At 42.7% G+C, this 20,537-nt stretch overlaps 9 protein-coding genes across 9 annotated transcripts; 5 read left to right on the top strand and 4 right to left on the bottom strand.

Annotated features, from left to right (window-relative positions):
- Positions 1–44: 44 nt before the first annotated feature.
- BCR41DRAFT_354752 (hypothetical protein) lies at positions 45–5,169 on the bottom strand. The gene is made up of 4 exons (XM_022024381.1): positions 4,838–5,169; positions 1,417–4,721; positions 1,238–1,310; positions 45–1,134 (listed from the first exon to the last, which is right to left on the bottom strand). Exons 1-4 carry the CDS (start codon positions 4,945–4,947, stop codon positions 243–245), a joined length of 4,380 nt encoding a protein of 1,459 aa, XP_021880842.1. The 5' UTR covers positions 4,948–5,169; the 3' UTR covers positions 45–242.
- Positions 5,170–5,692: 523 nt separating this feature from the next.
- Positions 5,693–6,605, bottom strand: BCR41DRAFT_354750 (hypothetical protein). The gene is made up of 4 exons (XM_022024380.1): positions 6,444–6,605; positions 6,242–6,326; positions 5,996–6,149; positions 5,693–5,899 (listed from the first exon to the last, which is right to left on the bottom strand). The coding sequence occupies exons 1-4, from the start codon at positions 6,514–6,516 to the stop codon at positions 5,738–5,740; spliced, it is 474 nt and encodes a 157-aa protein (XP_021880841.1). The 5' UTR covers positions 6,517–6,605; the 3' UTR covers positions 5,693–5,737.
- Positions 6,606–7,358: 753 nt separating this feature from the next.
- BCR41DRAFT_371191 (Eisosome component PIL1-domain-containing protein) lies at positions 7,359–9,140 on the top strand (the record flags this gene model as incomplete). The annotated part of the gene is made up of 4 exons (XM_022026579.1): positions 7,359–7,417; positions 7,542–7,713; positions 7,842–7,937; positions 8,088–9,140. The coding sequence occupies 4 exons, from the start codon at positions 7,359–7,361 to the stop codon at positions 9,138–9,140; spliced, it is 1,380 nt and encodes a 459-aa protein (XP_021880840.1).
- Positions 9,141–9,580: 440 nt separating this feature from the next.
- Positions 9,581–10,891, top strand: BCR41DRAFT_85641 (signal peptide peptidase-domain-containing protein). Its single transcript, XM_022031046.1, has 3 exons — positions 9,581–9,829; positions 9,922–9,953; positions 10,078–10,891. The coding sequence occupies exons 1-3, from the start codon at positions 9,642–9,644 to the stop codon at positions 10,857–10,859; spliced, it is 1,002 nt and encodes a 333-aa protein (XP_021880839.1). The 5' UTR covers positions 9,581–9,641; the 3' UTR covers positions 10,860–10,891.
- A 46-nt stretch (positions 10,892–10,937) lies between these two features.
- BCR41DRAFT_354746 (hypothetical protein) lies at positions 10,938–11,999 on the top strand. The gene is made up of 3 exons (XM_022024379.1): positions 10,938–11,106; positions 11,359–11,564; positions 11,686–11,999. Exons 1-3 carry the CDS (start codon positions 10,980–10,982, stop codon positions 11,875–11,877), a joined length of 525 nt encoding a protein of 174 aa, XP_021880838.1. The 5' UTR covers positions 10,938–10,979; the 3' UTR covers positions 11,878–11,999.
- A 38-nt stretch (positions 12,000–12,037) lies between these two features.
- On the bottom strand, positions 12,038–13,281 carry BCR41DRAFT_354743 (5-amino-6-uracil reductase). The gene is made up of 5 exons (XM_022024378.1): positions 13,083–13,281; positions 12,879–12,949; positions 12,556–12,780; positions 12,265–12,449; positions 12,038–12,134 (listed from the first exon to the last, which is right to left on the bottom strand). The coding sequence occupies exons 1-5, from the start codon at positions 13,265–13,267 to the stop codon at positions 12,054–12,056; spliced, it is 747 nt and encodes a 248-aa protein (XP_021880837.1). The 5' UTR covers positions 13,268–13,281; the 3' UTR covers positions 12,038–12,053.
- Positions 13,282–13,334: 53 nt separating this feature from the next.
- BCR41DRAFT_354742 (Dynamitin-domain-containing protein) lies at positions 13,335–15,957 on the top strand. Its single transcript, XM_022024377.1, has 9 exons — positions 13,335–13,501; positions 13,668–13,745; positions 13,863–13,968; positions 14,120–14,310; positions 14,429–14,698; positions 14,833–14,961; positions 15,088–15,267; positions 15,357–15,551; positions 15,647–15,957. The coding sequence occupies exons 1-9, from the start codon at positions 13,469–13,471 to the stop codon at positions 15,752–15,754; spliced, it is 1,290 nt and encodes a 429-aa protein (XP_021880836.1). The 5' UTR covers positions 13,335–13,468; the 3' UTR covers positions 15,755–15,957.
- A 1,012-nt stretch (positions 15,958–16,969) lies between these two features.
- BCR41DRAFT_354739 (hypothetical protein) lies at positions 16,970–17,421 on the top strand (the record flags this gene model as incomplete). Its single annotated transcript, XM_022024376.1, has 1 exon — positions 16,970–17,421. A coding segment is annotated over exon 1 (207 nt), but the record flags the coding sequence as incomplete, so codon positions are not given.
- A 2,106-nt stretch (positions 17,422–19,527) lies between these two features.
- BCR41DRAFT_85432 (hypothetical protein) lies at positions 19,528–20,354 on the bottom strand. The gene is made up of 2 exons (XM_022031045.1): positions 19,870–20,354; positions 19,528–19,708 (listed from the first exon to the last, which is right to left on the bottom strand). The coding sequence occupies exons 1-2, from the start codon at positions 20,260–20,262 to the stop codon at positions 19,607–19,609; spliced, it is 495 nt and encodes a 164-aa protein (XP_021880834.1). The 5' UTR covers positions 20,263–20,354; the 3' UTR covers positions 19,528–19,606.
- Positions 20,355–20,537: the final 183 nt, after the last annotated feature.

The raw sequence follows: 20,537 nt of genomic DNA, 5'->3' as shown, positions 1-20,537 counted from the left end.
ATTTGACATTATTATGCATTTATCAATTTATTTCCGTTTGCAACCAAGGTAACATAGTCATCTCGTTGAGATTTTATTTTTTCAGTCTTAAAAGATACATTATCATTTTTCGCTCATCAATGATTGCGGTAACTATAGCCAATATCGTATGTTTGTTTGTTTTTTTGTTTTTGTTTGATTTTGGTGTGGATATTTGATGTCATTACTGGCTTTTGCTAGAACTTGGCACTTGGCTTGGCTGATTACCACTTTGAGCCAAACTTTTTCTTGACAGCTGCAGCCATCTGCTTAGTCGTCATATGGGAGTGGGTCCCAATGGCATCTGTCGTCCCTGCTGGACTCAAGGATCCAGGTTGCTGTGGTTGCTGTGAATATGGCGTCTGGTACTGACCTTGTTGTTGGAATTGTTGTTGCTGAAACTGTGTAGGTTGCTGCTGGTATTGTGTTGGCTGCTGACTATATCGGTGCTGTTGTGGAGAAATAGGTGACACTGGATGGCTCTGGTTTGGCGCAAATGACGAGGGCGAGGCTACAGTACTCGGAAGAATTCCGCCTTGTCCCTGAAAAGATCCTGACCCTTGCGAGAATGGAGGTCGCACTTGACTTACACTATTCCTCATGTTTGGTGGAGGTGAAATAGGAGGTTGGTTTCCAGAGCCTGGGAAGTATGTATACACAGATGTTGCTGACTGAGAGACCGGGGGAGGTGGCGGTGGAGTAGGGAAACCAGCTGATCCTGCCTCTTCGGATGCATGAAGATTTGATTGGGATCCGCCTGTCTTTGCATTAGTCAAAGCCACAGCCATAGGCTGGAAAGGGGCGCTTGATTGAGGAGTCGCTGATGATGTGGGCACTGATGTACCATCACCGCTCATCGCTGAAGGCTCGTAGTTGGCGCGGAATGTAGGCTGCTGATGAAGCTGATTGTTCTGATGCCCTACATTTTGCTGCTGTTGATGTTGCTGCTGTTGCTGTTGCTGCTGCTGTTGCTGTTGTTGCTGCTGCTGTTGTTGTTGTTGTTGTTGTTGTTGTTGTTGTTGTTGTTGGGCGCCATCACTAGGAGATAATGGGCCAATTATGGACTGACGGACAGAGACATTGATAGCCGGATACTGGCCGTTAGTAGGAGGTTTCCTAATTACCAAAGAAGTTTAATAATTATACCAAACTTTGATTAGTATGCTTAGCTTAGACTATAAACTTGTTGGTAATTTATGTGATAGATAATCGTACTTACAAGAGCTGAACATATGCCGTAGGGAAAATTCCAATATTCTTCCTCAGAATACCACGCCACCAATCCGCATTTACTACGGGTATAGTGAAATAAAATAAAACAATGCTAAGTACGCTAGAAATAGTGCACAATTAAACTTTACTGCAGCAGAGCATGGCTTCCAAGCGAAAGGCACTTACGGTACTCAATGACGTTGATAATATCGCCAACCTTGAAGGGCAAATCGCCCTCGTCTTCGCCTGCAAAGTCAAACATGGCTTGGGCACGAGCAATAACCTGAATACTACGAGATTCAGAGATGATAGAGATATGGCTGCCGGCATCTGATACAGGTGATGGAGGTGGTTGTTGGCTCTCTTGCTGCTGGACCATCGGCTGCTGCTGAGGCTGCGTTGGTGTCTGATAGGGACCGAGGGTTGGACCTTCCATTCTAGCGTTTTGAGAAGCTACAGGCGAGGATGAGGTCGACAGACGTGCAGCCTTGATTGCTGCAGAGGCTGCAGAGGCGGCAGAGGCAGCCTCGTGCGTTTCAGGCTTCAGCGAAGTTCCATTAAATGAAGTGTTGGAAAGGTTAGACAAATGCTTAGTATGTCTGTCCCGGGTTGTCTGGGCAGCCATAGATCCTGATGGGTTACTTTCCGAAGTCAACGCCGTGATGACCTGCAAGGGGCCATGGTGCGATTGCTGCTGCTGTTGCTGTTGCTGTTGCTGTTGCTGTTGCTGTTGCTGTTGCTGTTGCTGTTGCTGTTGCTGTTGCTGTTGCTGTTGGTATGATTGCTGCTGTCCTGGCTGTTGGGCTTGGAAGGGTTGTTGATGTTGCTGCAGGGGCTGCAGGGGCTGACGTTGACCGTGTTGCTGACCCTGTTGTGGAATCTGCTGTTGATCCTGCTGTGGAATCTGGTGTTGACCTTGCTGTGGAATCTGGTGTTGGCTCTGCTGCTGACCCTGCTGTTGACCCTGTGGAATCTGCTGTTGAACCTGCTGTTGAACCTGCTGTTGAACCTGTTGATGAGCCTGTTGATGACTCTGTTGTTGGCTCTGTTCCTGTTGGGGTAGATAAGGATGTGATTGCTGTCGGATTTGGGGTGTGGAAGGGTTGCTCTGGAATGAATCCTGACGATTGTGAAGAGATGTTGCAATTGCTGCAGCAGATGCCTGAGCGCTGGAGATAGGGTTCAAGGGCTGATTGAGACTATAGGGTGACGAGACTGCGACTTGTCCTTGCACATACTGGGGTTGGATTTGAGGTTGGATTTGGGGCTGTGGCTGAATCTGCTGAACACCATACTGACCCAGAGGAGAAAATTGAGCCTGTCCGGGTGTAAATTGCATTTGGGGTGATGGAGTGACTACCGCCTCATGATGTATACCCTGGTTACCTTTACCATCTTTGTCTTCCTTCTTGGGATCTTTATCTTTGGGGAGCAAAGAGTGACGGATAGCATTCATCCAGCGCTTTCCTGCTGGCTTTGCTGACGATTCACTTACTGAGGAGCCTGCTGAAGGTGGTTCTGCGGCACTGGAAGCATTATGCAAATCTATTCCTGTATGTATAGGTGGGTGTGGCAGTGGTTGCTGCTGTTGCTGTTGCTGTTGCTGTTGCTGAAAGTACATATTTTGTTGATGTTGTAACTGATTGTGGGTAGGGTGTTGTTGTTGGTGATAGTGTTGCTGTTGCTGCTGCTGCTGCTGCTGCTGATCATATGACTGTTGATGAGGCAACGTCTGGTGATACTGGTGCTGGGGGGTTTGTGCCGATGCTGGCGCCTGAGTTGAGTTTGATATAACTTGACCTTGGCCTTGCACAGGGAGCTGTGAAGGAGCTTGAGACTGGAACGACGCCTGTTGTAAATGAGGTTGAACCGGAGCTTGCGAATGAGCCAGATTCTGTGCAGTGATGTCCTGCGTCGGTGTGGGCTCATGTGTTTGTGCGGGTGTCGGTGCTTGAACAGGTGCTTGCGCAGAAATTTGCACTTGTTCCTGAGATGACTGAGTTGGAGGTTGAGATTTAACAGATGGTTTCGACTTTGGTTGGTAAGGCTTGGGTTGATACAACTGATAGGCCTGAACAGGCATTGCCAATGGTTGTGGGATGATCTGCTCTGGGAAGGATGACGACGCTGGCACGGGCGCTATTTCGGCATTAGAGTGAGGTGTTTGACGCAAGACTGGAGGCTGATAGGTCACAGGAGTGATATATTCATCCTTTGGGGGTGGAGTTGGTGCATGCTGTTCAGAATGGTTTCCGGTATCAATGGAGGTCATTGAGTCTTTTCCATCAGTGGTTTCCGCAGTACTAGCAGAGGTTTCGTGGACGTGGCGGGATGAAGAGAGCTCTTGAGCATGTGTAGGGCGCTTGGTATCCCCCATTTCTTCTAAAATATCGGAGATGGACATGTTTGTCTCTCTTATGGGAGAAGACACATTGGGCGGATTTGTCTGTTGTGGATGCTCCAATTGCTGATGCTGATGTTGATGTTGTTGATGCTGTTGATGCTGATGGGGAGGAGTGAACACCTGGGATGGGTAGAATACTGGCGGTGAAGATACAGAGCTGGGCTGAGCTGCATTGTAAACGACCGGTTGCGCTGAAACGGGCTCCGCCGGATGTCCATGGGTATAGACAGGGCTGACGACATGATGTGAATGCTCATAATGTGCGGGCTGGGATTGTGTGTGATGGTGCTCAGAATGCTCTTGAATGTTTACACCAGATGTTGTTGTTCCAGAGTCAGAAGGCTGGGTGCTCCTTCCTGATTGCTCTTCAGATTTTTCCTGAGCAGCAGGTACAAAGGCAACGGAAGAATTATTCACAGAACTTGCAATAGAACCTTGAGAATGTGGCACTGCAGCAGGAGGAGCCTCAACAGCTTGGTGTGGAGACACCACGGCAGTGTTAAGTACAACAGGACTAGAGGCTACAGATAAAGAGCGTTCCTTCACAACCTGGGTCGTTGACTGGTTCTGGTCTTCGTCGGCTTCAGCATCCTCAAGCACGGCGACCTCGCTCTCGTCCTGGTCCAAGTCGTCTGTTGTACTGGTGGCTAGGAGATTATCGAGCTCTCCAGTCGTGAGATCTGTATTGTTGTGGTCACCTGGAGCATGGTCCATGTCCTCCAGTCTCAGAAGGCGCTCCTGCTGCAAACGGTCAGTCTCTTGGCTAAGCTCATAATCGCTTTCGTTGTCAGAGTCCTCATCATGACGTTCATTATGCTGAGAGGTTTGAGAGGCAAGGGTATGATCGTGAGCTTTATTCTGAGTGGCGGTGGAGGTTGGGGATTGCTTGGTGAACTCTACTACATTGGTTGAAGACCGTGAAGGGAGGATGAGCATCTGTAGGTCATTATCAATTGACGTTCTGTGTTCAGATTGGGCTTCCTGACGAGGTTGAGAACGTGGGGTTGGAGCTGGGGCTAAAGCAGGAACAACGGTCCCAGGTGAGGAGATTGCTTGTAGATCGAGTTTGCATAGTTCTGACAGGATTCTAAAAGTGTCGAAAGAGGAAAGCGAGGGGAAAAAAGAAGTTTAGTATTCAAAACTATTAATTTTTTTTAAAAAAAAAAAAAAAAAAAAAAAAAAAGGTATTAAGAGCGTGCTTACACTTTGAGAGATTCGTCTGTGATGACACCTTGGTCATTGAGGAAGATGATGTGGCCTTGAAGTGTCTGCACAATGTGCGAACAAGCAGCTTCGGCCATGGCAGGAGACATGGTGAGATGCTGAAGAAATTTTTTATTTATTTTTTTTTATCAAATTAGAGTTGATAAAAAGAGAAGAGATAGAAGGGAGATTAATGAAAGAAAGTGGGCGAGGATTAAAAAGAGAAGAGACTAGAGAGAGGGATAGCGAGGAGGATGGGGATGGGGGATGGGGGGACGTGGATGTAGATGTGAACAAGCAAATAAAAAAAGAGAAAGAAAGAAAAAGAAAAGAGCGGCAAGAAAGAAAAATAAAAAAGAAGGCGCTTTTTTTTTTTTTTTTTTTTTTTTTTTTTTGGGCTGGTGAAACAGACTGCCGCGTTTGACCATGCAGACTGCGCCAGCAAACTAAAAAAGATTTTTTATACGTGTCTTTTTCTTTTCATCTTTTCTTTTCTTTCTTAACAACAAACTTTCCTATTCTTGTGATCATGTAACATATACATTACTGCATGTATAGAATGCATCCATACAATACACTTCTCTCGACTATACGACATGTCGCCAATATTTCAATCGCAATAAGGAATATATATATAAACGTACATCATTATCTCTCTTTCTTTTCTTTCTTTCATATCCTTATCGCTTGCCTTGTGAGCACTGGACTTGTTACTGTTTCTTACTTGAGAGTGAAAAGTAGATTTGTGCACGCGTTTTTCCCCACTATGCTACGCACTGACCTTTGGCTGCATTTGCTCTGGCACCAAGGCCTTTCTTCCTTTCTTTAAATGTATTTGTCATGCGTTTTCTCGTTTCCTCACAAAATAAACTTTTTATTTCTTTAAAATGACTCTGTGTTTCAAAGACGTGCCCTGGCCCTTTCAGACTTTCCTCGCTTGTGCTCCAAATACGCGAGTGTCTTTTCAGGCCCCTTTGCCTTCTTAAAGATTTGTTCCAATTGCTCTGCCAACTCTATAGCACCTGCAATCTTGATCTTTCCGCTCACGATGCCGCGAGCGCCCTTCATAAAGAACAAGGTAAAAGTAAAGAACCAAAGAAGAATGAATTAAGTATCATTTCAAAAAAGTAACGACGAAAGGAAAGAAAGGGCACTTACAGTTAAGCCTCCGCTCATAAAGTTGAGCAGGTCCGAGTCCTCGATTTGGAGAATCGCTACAGGGATAGGGTCTTGGTCCCGCTTTGCTTTGGGAATTTCTGGCCTCTTCTGAGAGACAACAGCGGGAGCATCAAATCCCTGAAAGAGGAGGTACCTAGAATATTAGACAATAGAATCATATGAACCTTTATCTCGTTTCAAAAGGTCCGGGATTACAATGTTTCTAAAAAGGCGTTGGTATCATACCATTCAGTCATAGGAACTCCTCGCTTAGTGATGTTAAATATAAAGAACCCATGGATAGCAAACAATGAAGGATTCGCAGTGATTTCTAATATAAGAAGAAGAAAAGAAAAGAAAAGAAAAAAAAAAAAAAAAAAAAGAAGTAAATGACGCGATGTTCATGTTCATTTCAACCTGTTAGCTCCATGAATTACAATTACTCTACCTTTTCGAATCTCTGGAAAGAGCGTTGAAGCATTTAGCTTGGCAATAGCCTTGGCGGAAGGACGGTTCGACATTGTATCTGCGTAGGAGAAAAAGAAAAAAGTAAAGAAAAAAAAAGAAAGTACTCGCGTGGGAAGTATTAGGAATATGGAAAAAGTTGTTCTTTTCTCTTTAAAAAAAAAAAATAAAGTGAATAAATACGTTAACGGCTCACTTTTTTTTTAGTAATTGCTTGCTCCGGGATTCAGTGCTTCTCCACAGCGAGTTGGGCGAGCCGCAACAAACAAACAACATTGTGAGAGTAAGAATGGTTTGTCACCTGTCTGTGTGCCTTTAATTTTGTACATGTTCATACACTGCGTCTACAACAGTATGTAGGACGTATGGACTTGCTTCTTTTCGATGATTAGAATGTCCATAGTGTTCAGGGTGTTCAGGGTGTCCATGGTGGTCTGCAGCCTTTTCTGGTGCATTTCTAGGATTTCGATATTGGTGGCTGTGCTGAGGCTGGTGAAGCAGTCTTATTGGACAGAGGATTAGGTAAAGAGACATCATCATCTATTTTTATGATAGCACTAAAGCAAGCAGAATGGATCATTTGTCATTAAAGACTGAAACATTTATTAGAGCTTGGATTGTCCAGCAGGTATGATGTGATGAGTTTAAAAAAAAGCCCGCGTGCCGTTGACGTTGACAGCAAATCTCTTGGCACCTGGGTTGTATTTAACGTCCTTTTTTTTTTTTTTTTTTTTTTTTTGCACATTCATCTTTTCTTTTAATTTTCACGTTCATTCTCATTCACCTACCTACCCATACTAACACCAACACTATCACTAGCACTTACTTTTGTATTCTATCTTCCCTATCTTTTTAACCCTACCAGAATAAACTTTTCATCACGGTTCGATTTACGAAAATGCAAAGTATGGGTCATGACCTCCGAAGAGGTCTTAATAATATCAATCCGCTTGGAGGGTAAATTAAAAAAAAAAAAAAAAAAAAAAAAAAAAGTCATTAAAATATCTTTACTTTTAGTAGAATGAGCATGTTGAATGTGAAAGCTGATTTTTTTTTTTTTTTTTTTTTTTTTAATGTATAGGAACAACTATAAAAACATCAACAAATGGTTAGCAGAAATGAAAAATATAGACTCAACTCTCAAGACCTTGGACAAAGAAATATCGGCTGATGCAAAGTTGATCGCTACATGGGGTTCTACAGAGGGCGATGACCTCGCAGATGTTTGTCAGCGCATGTCGCAACTAATGGAGGTAAAGTTTTAGTAGACATCATGTCTTTTTCGAGGATTGGTCTCGGTTATTGATTATATTTTAAATCAGACCTATCATCCACTCTAACCCTTTATTCATTTCAACCACTCAAACTTGGATGAACATAGGAAGTAGGATTGATCCAACAGGCATTTTCACTACGACATACAGCATATCGAAAGGCTATTAAAAGCATCAAAACCCAAGAGATGACTTTGGAGGAGGTTAGTTGTCTGTCAGTCATGCTTTCGATCTCATTGTTGCACAAAAAAAAAAAAAGTTCCGACTTGAGGAAAAGTTTGTCATAAGACTTACAACTCTCTATATTCCTTTACGCTAATCCCTGTTTCCTTGTGTGGTTTATTATCTTCTAGAATCGGAAAAAGAAACACGACCTTACTGCGCAAATCACAAAGCACCAAAAGTCAAGCAAAGAAAACCCCATTAAATTGATGGAGCTTCAGAGCGCACTCGAACGAGTGTCAGCGGAATTGCTGAATCAGGAACTGGAGCTCATGCAGTTCAAACGTATAACAATCAAGGATGCTTTTGATTCAAAATTCGACGCTATGCTCGAATATGCTGAAAAGATGGCTCTTATTGCAGGCTATGGACGAGCCATCACCTTTGTTATTGACACAGATTCACAGGCTGCAGACAGAATGAGGATTTATAATGGCTCCGAATATACTGCTGCCGCTGTAAGTCAAGTAAAAGCTGCGGTCACTAGTTGGCAACCACAACCTGTCAGTACACCTCCAGTTCGTACACAGATCGCCGAACCTTCGCAAGACGAGCTTGCACTTTCTGCTGCTGTTGCTGCATGCAACACAACAACCCCACCTTTGAGTCACACCTATGCTGCAAATGACGGTTATTCGAGCGACCCCAGTGGGGGACAGAATCACACTGCTGAGGATCTCCAGGCGAGTCCGCCTTCTTCTGATCACGGCTCTTATCCTGTTCCGCCAAAAAGCACCTATACGCAACAAGCGAATCAGGTTCAGGAACAACAACGTTTACTTGAGTTGGAACAACAACGACTTTATCAACAAAACCTTGCATCTTATTCTCCAGAACGCTCACCTACACAGAATCATTACCAAGTTGCAGCTGCCAGTGGCGGTGTTTCCAACAATAGCGGCATTGTAAGCGGCAGCCACACCCCTAATCAACATCGGCGAAGTGAGACACAGGACTTGTATCCCCCTCCGACCCTTCCAGTTTACGAAAATGGTTCATCCAATACCTCAACAGCATATGGCACATACAACCAGTATCAAGGCGCTCCAGCACGGAATTATCGTCTAGGATTCGTAGATCCACGCGAACGCAGCCAAAGGGAAAGCGAATATTACCATGGCAACAATCACCCATCTTTACCACCACTGCACTTTTCACAAAGTCCGATCCTCCATGAAAAATAGGCAATAAATATGTAGTAATAAGATTGAAATAACATGACCTTGCGGTTCCTCCTAAATTTTTTTGGCCCAAACCCGTGGTTTCCATCTGCAACAAAAAGTTTACTGTGCCAAATTGTCTTTTTCATTCCCTCTCCATCTTGCGTCTCATCACTTCATTTCTTTAAGGATGAGAATAATTCAAGCCGTGGGAATATTCTTACCCCATCTCTTGTCAGCACCTCTTCTACCTCTTGCTGTTCTAGCTCTCACAGTCCTTATACTTTCGACCCTTGCAGCTGCAGATACCACTGTCCAGGAACGCCAAGAGCAACGCCAAAAAGAAGAGAGTGGCGAAGCAGTCGCATTAACAAAGTGTCATGCCATCGGCTTTGGATTTATGGCAAGCATTGGTCTCTTGGCCATGTGGATGTGGTCCAATGTTCTTGGTATGCCTCATAAAGTCCCTGGAACCGCGCTAAATAAACCACTGTATCTTCCCTATGAGAACTGACTTGAGGATATATGCTTATACAATTGCGTCAAATAGTCTACCTGAGTCTCTTCACGTTTGGAATGGGATCATTCGTGAGTATACAACAGTGTATGCCGAACATCATGAAGCGACTAGGCTTAGGGCGGGGACATCTTTGGCACCATAGCACTATCGCTGGTCTCTTGACTCTTTCTTGGCTCTGGTATAGGAATTCGAGGTAAGCATGGACAAACCAGATCCAGACTTGCTGATAAAGAAATGGAATTTGCTTATCAATCTTTTTATATCTCATCTGGTTCACTGCAATAGTTATTCTTGGATTTTTCAGGACATCCTTGGTGGTAAATGCTCACATAACACAGCACGATCGCATTATTGAGGTCGATTTGATTTCGTCTATAGAAGAGTGCTACAGTATATTGACACTTTGCCAAATATTTCCCTGTTGGATATTTTTGCTGTTAGGATTTACCATTACGTTGATGCTCAAGGTGCTCAAGGCCCCATCCATGTCATCACCTACGCTTCTTCTCCTGACAGCATTTGTTTATGATGTCTTTTTTGTGTTTGTTACACCGTATCTCACCAAATCAGGCGAATCCATTATGGAAGCAGCAGCTACAGGCGCAGCTATGACTGTCAAGGAGACTCTACCGATGCTTTTCCGGATCCCTAGCTTTTCGCCCAGCGGTGGGGAAGCCATGCTCGGATTTGGCGATGTAGTTTTACCTGGAATCTTTGTTACCTTTCTGAAAGAGAGTGATGCAAGGTTAGAAGAGGATCATTCGCTGATCCGATTGGGAAGCTCCACGATGTCAGTGCGGCTAGAGGCAACTCTACCATCCTCATGTTCATCATTAAGGACGGAGTGCAGTTCTTCCTCATCCTGTTGCAGAAAGGAGGGCTGGTGGAGGGGACGGAGGTGGAGCTACCATTTGACAGCCATTTTAGGATATGCTGTGGGTCTAGAGACGACGTTTGTGGCCATGATGTGGAGTAACAAGGGTCAGCCTGCTTTGCTATATCTTGTTCCTTGCACAGTATTACCTGTGCTGGTCCTAGCTTCAAGGCGACATGAACTATCCTTGCTGTGGAATGGCTGGGGGGATTTGGAGAAGGAAAATAATCCATTTCTAGACGCAGGTGTTGAAAAGAAAGAGGATGAGCAAAATGTTCAGATGTATGAAAAGCAGACCGATCCAACCCATGTCACAAAACTTACTTCGCCACTAGAGATTTCGATCTGATTTGATCCATTAAAACTGCATGTGACTTTTTTTTTTTTTTTTTTTTTTTTTTCCATTTTCAAAAAGTGGTTTTTAACTCTTTACATTACTCTCATTACTCGAAGCGACGTTATTGAAGCAATGACTACTCTCATAAATCAGAATCCCATTATCTACGAAGCCTCTGCTGGAAATTCAACTAGAGAATGGCGTGAGGAAGATGAAAACGAAGATGCTGCTGATCCCATTGACGCTCAGGAGGTTTTTGGTAAATGCTAAAACAAAAGTCCACTCCATTCTACTCCATTGTGATCTACTTTTTGCTCTCCCTTTCTCATTCACTTGTTCTTCGAAAATGCTGCTTCTGCTTTAATGACTGGGCTATCTTGGCCATCAAGACATGCTCATTACAATGTTGACAATGGATTCAGAATTGAATACAAATTAATTGAACAATCTGACTAAGCCCTGCACTGTTTCGCTTCTATCGTATTTTTCTTGTACTTATCTTCATATATAGATCTTATCCGCTCCATCTCTGATCCAGAGCATCCTCTGTCATTGGAACAGTTGAATGTGACCCAGAGAGATCATATCCAGGTCTCGGACGAAAATAATACAATCTTGGTTGAATTCACGCCAACAATCCCACATTGTTCCATGGCGACCTTGATTGGTCTCTGCATTCGTGTGCGACTGCTTCGTTGCCTTCCTTCACGCTTTAAGGTAAAAAAATAAAACCCTTCTCTCTTCCTAATATTACAAAATAAAAAAAATAAAAAGTATTACTAAAAAATACTTTTCTGCATATCATCATTTGTTTTCGTATAACAAAAAAAAAAACTAGGTTGATATTTCAGTTAGGAAGGGAACCCATCAAAGTGAACATGCAGTCAATAAGCAGTTGAATGATAAGGAGCGTGTGGCAGCAGCATTAGAAAACTCACATTTGCTAGAAGTAGTGAATCAGTGCCTTGCCACAGCCACTAGTGGAGGCGTTGTGGCCAACATTGTCAAGGGACCAAATCCTGCAAACTAAGCGAGCAAGGAAGCCTAGAAAAGTTAATTTCAATCCTAAGAATAAGCTTGACGAGGCGAAAAACTTGTTCATGACTGACTTGGTCATATTTAGCAAAGCATAATGTAAATTATATATCTGTCATACTTAAAAAAAAAAAATAAAAATAAAAATAAACATAGGTGTTTTATTGATGTTTACTCTCGTCGTGGTTTTGCTACAATCATCACGTCCCGCCCCAACGAATGATATGAAATATCATCAAGCTTTAGAGCTGACTATAATGGACGTATAATGAAAGAACAAAAGACATGTCAGTTGACAAATGAATATATGAGGAAATTCCTAATCAGGGGAAAGAAATGGACGATCATGTCAGCAAGGATAAAACATGTCCATAGAAATTACCTCCGTATCCTGCATTGCACTGACACCAATGTCGCCTACATAGACAGGAGCAATGGTCACTAGGAAAGAGTCCACTAGTCCCGACTTTAGAAAAGTAGAGATGATACCTGCTCCTCCTTCAACCATCAATGATCCAGCTGACTGCTGGTGAAGAACTGAAAGTAAATGTGTGATCGAAGGACGACCTGGGGATTGTTAAGGAAAATAGAATAAAATAGAGCTTATTAGTTTAATCATCATTAGAGAAAGGTCAGCGAAGTTTTCTTTTCTTTTCTTTTCTTTTTTACACACCTTGTGCATCAGCATCCAGAACAAATATCTTGGCTCCAAGGGCTTCAAGTTCAGCTCGTTTTTGATGGTCATGTCCAGAGACAGTAAATATCCAAGGCTTCTTTGGCGATGAGGGCAAAAGGAGCTTGGCATTCGAAGGGAACCGTAAAGTACTGTCCAAAATGACTGGTTGTGGATGCTCAACAGATCGACATCCAGAAGGTAAATCCTCTAAAGTCAAGCGTACTATTCAGATATCGGGAAAAAACCAGGAAAACGAGTTTATTCATCAAGGTAATATATATAATAAAAAACAGTCCTAGTTCTGGGACCATGCCTAATACCTGTTAAACGGGGGTCGTCATTAAGGACTGTACCTATCCCTACCAAGATTGTATCGTGTCTTGCCCTCAAACTTTAGAAGATGCAGAAGATACATTACTTTTTGTGTGCGTGTGCTCTACTTTACGCGTGCTAAAGGAGTTGGGAAAGTGTTTGGAGGAGTAAAGACTTCATGTTCATTTTATATTACATTGATGTTACTTTACATATGCGTTGCCTTCATAGAGTCGGATCCACTAAGGGTCAATTGCTTGCCCTGCTTCCCAGCTATCTTTCCGTCCAGACTCTGAGCAAATGTGAGAGTTACATGCGGGCGGCCCTTGGGTTTATAAAGTGCCAACGAAGAGTCCAACAAGAAGTTGTAATCTATAGGAATAGTAACATTGGTCATTTGTGAATGTTTTGTTTGAGGACGCGAAACCACTTCCCAAGTTGGAGTCTCTAACTACCCAAACCATAAAAAAGTCACACATACCAGGCACGCTCTCGTCCTTTACACATTTTCCCTTTATGCTTACTCCACTTTCATCTTTATAAATCTAGACACTCTCTCATCCTTTCTTAGTTGTTATCACTAGAGACAGATTCAATCATGTCAAGCAAATACTCTACATTACCCGACATTGTACGTTTATTGTTACGACCTCTTGTCTCTTCCCTCCAAAAAGCATAAACAGCAATGGCATGTAAAAAGCTGCCCAACCGCTCCCAACCTTGACTAGGACAATTAAACAAACAGGAAGTTCTTTATTTTATTTTTTCTTTGACATTGTCCTTCTCGTTTAATCTAGGATACCCAACCAGATGTCTATGAGACCGCTGATGAACCAACTGAGCGTAGCGGACGTGCCCAGGGTGTGGACGGCAAGGTGCGAAACAGAACCAGGTTGTCAACAACTTGTCAGCTTTTTTTTTTTTTTTTTTTTTTTTCTTTTTCTTTATTTCCTCCCTTACTAAAATGTACCTTTTTGTTAACTTGTATCTAGGATTATGAGAGTGATCAAGAAAGAGAGGATATCGATAAATCTGGGATCTCGGTCAAAGATGCTGCTGCCCGCTTCAAGGACTGTGTGGTTGATAATTCTTCAAGCGGTAAGAGAACATGACCGCCGAGTAATAAAAAAAAAGTGCATGACAAAATACATATCAACCCCAGAAAAAACACACACACACACACACATGGGACGTGTTCAGCCAAGAAAATAGCAGTAAATGAAATCCTCAAAACTGTAATCCACTGTAGATTTTTCAGATAGACTCAACAAACGTAAAAAGGCGATGTACCGTACATTTGTCAGGAGGCCTAATCTAGACAGCTCAGAGTACGAGATCCTGCCAAAGGAAATGATCTTACAGGAAACCCCTGTCCAAAAACTTAGGAGACTCATGTATGAAGTGAAGGAGCTTAGTCAGGAAGCAGAACTCAGTGAGAAGGTAAAAAAAAAAAAAAAAAAAAAAAAAAAAGCAGTATGAGGATTCATTAGCACATGTCAAAATAAACAAGGCAGCTCTTTTTATATTTATATGTTTATTTTATTATTTGGCAACATAGCAAGGAGCAGACTTGGTGGGCGGAGAGATTTCACACAAGGACCTACTTTCGCATGTCAAGTCATTGGAGCATGATTTGGCAGAGGTTGGTCAAACATTGGGTGAAGGAGCTGCCTCGGGGATTCTTTCGAGCGAAGGCTTGATCAAACAAACAGATGCTGGTAAACGGTTGCTGCAGCAGTTGCAGGCCTTGAAAGTCTCTTCAACCACAGTTAATACTGTTGATAAAGAGGGAATTGCAGACCAAAAGACCGCTCCTTCAGATGACAAGGTATTAGAAGAAAAAAAAAGTTGGAGTGAAAAAGAGTTTGGATAGCATGCCATGTCCCATATGTATAGTATTAAAAGCAAATACTGCACATTCCTCCGTCTTCTAATGATTTACCGTTCTTATGGGTGTTATAGACTGTGACATATGAGCTGTACTATAGCCCTGAAAATGCTAGGTTGCATACCGTGACAAAAACTGCCGAGCTTGCTGACCGACTTGCTGCTCTTGAAAAAGCTGTTGGGACAACTCCTATGCAATCTGGGGTGAGTAATCAATTTTGATGTTCTCCCCTCCGCGCTTCCTCATTTTATGGTTGATCATTACCATACGAATCTATAGTCCACTTTCCTCGCTTTTAATTCTTTTGGTCATTTTCAATTTTTGCATAGGCATCATTAGTGGGGACTCTTGAGAAGCTTGAGCAGCATGTAGGGATTCTTGTTCAGCCGCGCCAATTGGAACAACTATCACGTCGCTTGAAAGCCGTAGTTGCTGAAATGGAACGCGTTCAAGAACTTCAGGCTAAAGAGTCGTCAGCTAGTGGAATCAGCACTGAAACTGAGACTAAGGTATGGGATGATATGGGCATGCAACGGATCTTAGATTCACTTCTGTCTATGGCTGTAATCGCTAATGAGAAAAAAAAATGATTCTATAGATAAATACTTTATTTGAACTGGTGGACAAGATTGATCCTTTGGTATCTCTAGCACCAATTTTGGTAACAAGACTAAAGGGACTCAAGGGCCTACACACAGAAGCAGCCATCTTTTCAGAATCCATCAAGATGATGTCGAATGAACAATCAAAAATTAGTGAAGAACTTAAGAGCCTGGATATTGTCTCGGCTAAGGTAAAGAATCCTGCAAGCTTTTCTCTGTTCACTCTTCGTTTTATATGAACATTCAATTTTTTAATTGGTGCTACCAATGTATAAACATACTTTAGCTGCAAGGAAGTCTGACTGAAAACGACGCTGCGATCAAAAAGAATATTGAGCTGGTTGACGCAAGGGTCACTCAGCTAATCGAGCGAGTGCAACGGTTGGGTGCATGAGTCTAGGATGTGAAAATACGTGACAGGGCAAAGGAGCTACGCAATTTATAACGCGCAACCAGGATCAGGCAAAGCACAACTTTATTTCCATTTCCGTCCCCTTTATCACTGCTTTCTTTACATTTTTGTTCTTGGCTACTTTTTGTAGGAGGAGATAAAAGAAAAAACTAGTACTGTAGACATAAACATATATATTTGCTGCTTTTTTTTGTTTATAATTTGGATGTGTCTAGAGCTAGGCCAATACTTTCGTAGCCTCTAGAGCCTTTTTGAACTTTTTGACAGCTCTTGTCCGGATATGGGCCTCGGAAAAGATGAAATGTAGTGAGAGAGCAAGCCTACATCCGCTGAGCATTATTCTCAGTTTTTTCCATGGGCAATCAGCTCTTTCAAGCATAGGATAGGGCTAATGAAATCAGATTGGCATAAAAAGTGTTGAGAGAAAAGGAGTTATTAAAAGTAAGAAAGAAAGAAGAGTGAGTGAGTGAGTGAGGAAGAAGCAATGGTGTATATGTATACTGTGTATATTGAAAAAACAATGACCATTGTCCATCTAAGCACAAAAGCTGGACCACCCAAGATAGGAGAGCTGAAACAAAAATAAGTAGAGAGGCCGGCGTAATGGTTGATCACAAGAAAATCGGAATAAAAAAACATTTCGACAAAAACGAACACAAATGGGAGGCCATGCAATTGGATATCAAGCCAAAAAGGAAGGCTATTGATCATGAACGGAATTGAGGTTATTACATGTTGATATTGCGAAGGACTTTTCTTTGCAGAGAAAGAAATCAGCAATAATAAAAGCAACAACACAATAGTAAGAGGAACTCAATGAGACATACACGCGAATGCCATCAGCGAATATGGCGAATGGATCACTCAGGGCATAATACCAATACATAAGGCCAACACAGCAGTCAATCTAAAACAGAGTGGTAAAACACGACAAGGGGCTGTTTTTAGTTTGTAAAGCTCCGATGGTACTTCCAGCACAATTGCTTCGCCCAGTTATTGCATCATACCGGTACAGTATAGCCCGTTCCATTTGGTCGCGATCCCTTATATTTTTTGAATACTCTTAAATGTATTGGCAGCCAATTGACTCGCTTGTTATTGCAAGTGGTGTGACTGGTCATTAAAATTAACTTCGGTTTATTTTGTATCCACTAATCTGTCGAACCAGCTTAATCTTTGCGCAAAGCCTTTGTAGTCATAGGCGGGTCCGCCTCACCTAGAAACTACCGAGTATAGAAGCCAAAGAAACTTCCTTCTTAATAAAGTCTTCAGTTCCCCCACATGTCTTATTCTTCACCTGCAGTTCACCTTGCCATTTATCTTTTTCCCCTTTTCACAACAAGCATTTGTCTTCCGGTAACTCAGTTTGTAAGCTCACCTATAAAGCTCCCATCTTTTCTTTTGACATTCTATGGCGCTGTTTGTAGTCAAGGTTATTTGACTCTACTTTCTCTTGTCAATCTTGTTGACACTCTTTGTCCTGCCTTTTCCTGATTGTGTCTATCTTTCTGTCCCTTAAGCAAAGATGTTTTTAACAATGCCACCAAACCAATTTATTTTGATTAAGATTTGTGGGGTCTACATGTTGTCTAAATAGTCCTCCCCATAAAAAAACACCATCTAGACCAAGCATAGAAATAAAGAGATTACTAGGCCATCCAATCCAGCTGGTCTCCCACAACTCCTAGATGAAGTTCTTGATAGCAGGGGCTTTATTTACGGCCTTGCTGCGTTGTTGTATCACGGAGTGATGAGTCCATTATCTAGGTATAGCAGGGAAGTGAAGAAAAAAGGCGAAGGGAACGTAGCCAAGCCGTCCCAGCTCAAAGCATACGAATACTTCTATGCAAAGACAGGGCTTGGTCCTTTAAACCAGATCTATCCCGATTTGGTGATCGGCAAGTCGTCTCGGATGGTCATGGTCCCTGTTCAAGCAGCGCTAAGGTCTCACTATCGGAATGCGCAGGTAAATATGATATATATTATAATATTTTGAGGTTACCTTATAATATGTTTATAGAAATGTTCCTAATCATTTCTTCAATATAATGTCTAGTTTGACATAGATATTCCAGGCGATGGAAGAAGTTCCATCCAATTCTTTTTTGAGCAAAATGCAACTGCCAAAAAATATCTGTATTTCCCTACGTCTGCTTTCTCGCCTCGGTCTCTCTGCTTAACGGAAGCCTGTCTCCCGGATATATTATGGTCTAACCCAACAGTTCGAGAGGAAATAGTCCAATTGTTGGGACTAAACATGAGTACCAAGGGGGCTGCAGAGGACAAGATCCTTAACTACAAGGGGATATTGTTGCAGGAGCTGTTTTCCTTGAAAGGATACAAGGACGTTGGACTGCAATCTGATGATGGCCCTAGAAGGAAACTACGGACATCGTTCTTTACAAACGGCCTTGCCCTAACACTTCTTGCCTATGACACATCGAAGCAAAAAAGAGGTAGAGATCCCGTCTCCTCGAGAATGTAGAAGTTAAATATGACACCCAGGCAGCATGCCCTCCCTCCGAAAGTACCATTATCATTGGGATCGATCCAGGCGAGAGGTACTCGATGACAATTGCAAAGTTGGATCCAAGGAAACCTAACGAACGTGAGATCCTCCGGATTTCTAGAGCGTACCTTTACAAACCATCCAAGAAGTTTCAGGGCGAGCTAGAGAGGCGAAAGCTTAGAAGAGGAATTACAGAGATTGAAAGCAATATTCCGTCATTCTCAAGGCCTACTTTAACACAGTATTTCGCTTATATGAGCTTGCCGCTAAATCAAGCTCCATCAAGTACTGGAGGTAGTTTCTCTGGTAGTGGGGTTGGGGCCAGTAGTAGCAGTGGAGTTGAGGCCAGTAGTAGCAGTGGATCTGGGATCAGTGACGACAATAGGGAGACTATATATAGGGCGCTTGTCGATTTCTATAATGACGGGTGGTTTGTTCGGAATAGCTGGGATATTAGAAAAGCACAGAACGGATGCGTTGATTATGTGATCAAGGCAATTCTGAAGCTTGCGGGCGGAAGCAATGGAAGAAGAAGAGATGCCAATACGAATGCGGTGATCTGTATTGGACTAGGATCATTCAAGACAAACCGAGGACAAGTATCGAAGCATGGGATATTGATGAAGAAGCTTGTTGAAAAGGTAAAAAAAAAAAAAAAAAAAAATTCCCTTGATCAATGACATTTAATTTTTGAGTCTTTTTTTTAACGAGTATTAAATCTGGCTCGAACAGGCAAAATCTCTAGACTACTCCATTGTAGGTTGTCATGAGTACTACACATCTGCCAAGTGTCCACGGCCTCACTGTGACAGTATATTGGAGAATGTTCCTTTTCGATCCAAGTACTGTCGAAATTGTAAAGCATACTTTGATCGAGATGCTGTTGGTGCTGAGAACATCGCAAGGGTCTGTGAGTCGCAGATAAGAGAGCAAAAACGACCTGCAAAATATATGCCGCCGGACGGAGGAACTCAAGGCCAAGCTTCTAGCGGTAGTGGCGGCGGTGGAGGTAGTGGTGGCAGTGGTGGCAGTGGTGGTAGTAGTAGCAGACCCACAAAAAGGAAATTTTCAGATGAAGGAGGAGGAGGAGTAGAGGGATCAAGACCACCGAAAGGACCTTTGCTGGGTCCAGGAGGAGGGGGAGAGACAAGCCGGCAACAACAGTAGGACACAATCTACTACAAACATGACTAGGTCCAGAAAGGCCTTCGTTTTAAAAAATTGTAAGTATTGGCTTGATAATACTTTTTATTTCTTTGTTCTAATACACTTCTTCTTTTAACACTAGATGGGATGTCTCGTTTTTTAATGGGACGGACTATATTTTAATACATGTAAAAATACGACTTACTTTTTGTCTGAAAGTGATCACCTACAATACCCAGGCAAAGACAGAGTAAGGTTACCATGCCTGTAATAGTCAAGAACTAAAATATCCATGTATTGTGACACGTTCGAGAGTATCGATATGATGTATAATGTAAAGAAGAAAAAAAATTAGGATGTCAACTCTTCTTGGTCATCAGATGTTTGTGAATGTGTGACATATTTCGAGTGACTCGATGTGAAAGTCTGTGGATGTTGTTACCTCGGTCCCTCGCCCAAACCCCTGTTTGTAGTTCGTATGTCCATATGAGTGCCAGGGAAGGGCCATCAGCGAGGAAACCACCGAGAGAATCCCCATAAGACGAAAAGTATTTCTCACATTTAATGGTAGTAATAGGGGTGCTGATAGCCCACTATGCCTATACCGATGGTGCGCAGGTAGTGGTTTCAAAACGGATTTTGATGCAGCTGGGAATCCCGGCCAAGACACAGTACGGGTTCGATTGGTCTTTAATGTGTGACGTTGTTGCCAACCCATGGGCAAGTCCGACAATGGTAGCTGCACAGCCGAAGTTGAAGATACCGGGGCAGAGCTGACCGCCGCTGAAGGACTAGCCAGCTCTGAGGATGATACACTTGCTGCGAATGAAGCCATGGTTAAAGCTAAAACTTGATAGGACTGAAGGTAGATCTTTATTAAAGAGTGCTATTTTTTTAATATATAGCAGAATGAGGAAGGAAGAGAAGGAGAGAAAAGGAGAAAGATATTTGAGCTTATTCCAGATTCTGGCTTGACAAGGATAAACGTACATCCATTCAGCATATCTTGACAACATTATTTCTTGTATCCCAAAAGTCTTAGTTCTCGTATTCCAACCTTGTGGAATCGTGCGCCATTTTTTCACCTAACACGGCATCCCGTGACTGAAG

Source organism: Lobosporangium transversale, assembly GCF_002105155.1.
Source record: "Lobosporangium transversale strain NRRL 3116 chromosome Unknown BCR41scaffold_21, whole genome shotgun sequence".
NCBI classification, from domain to species: domain Eukaryota; kingdom Fungi; phylum Mortierellomycota; class Mortierellomycetes; order Mortierellales; family Mortierellaceae; genus Lobosporangium; species Lobosporangium transversale.
This window is presented reverse-complemented; position numbering and strand designations above follow the sequence as displayed.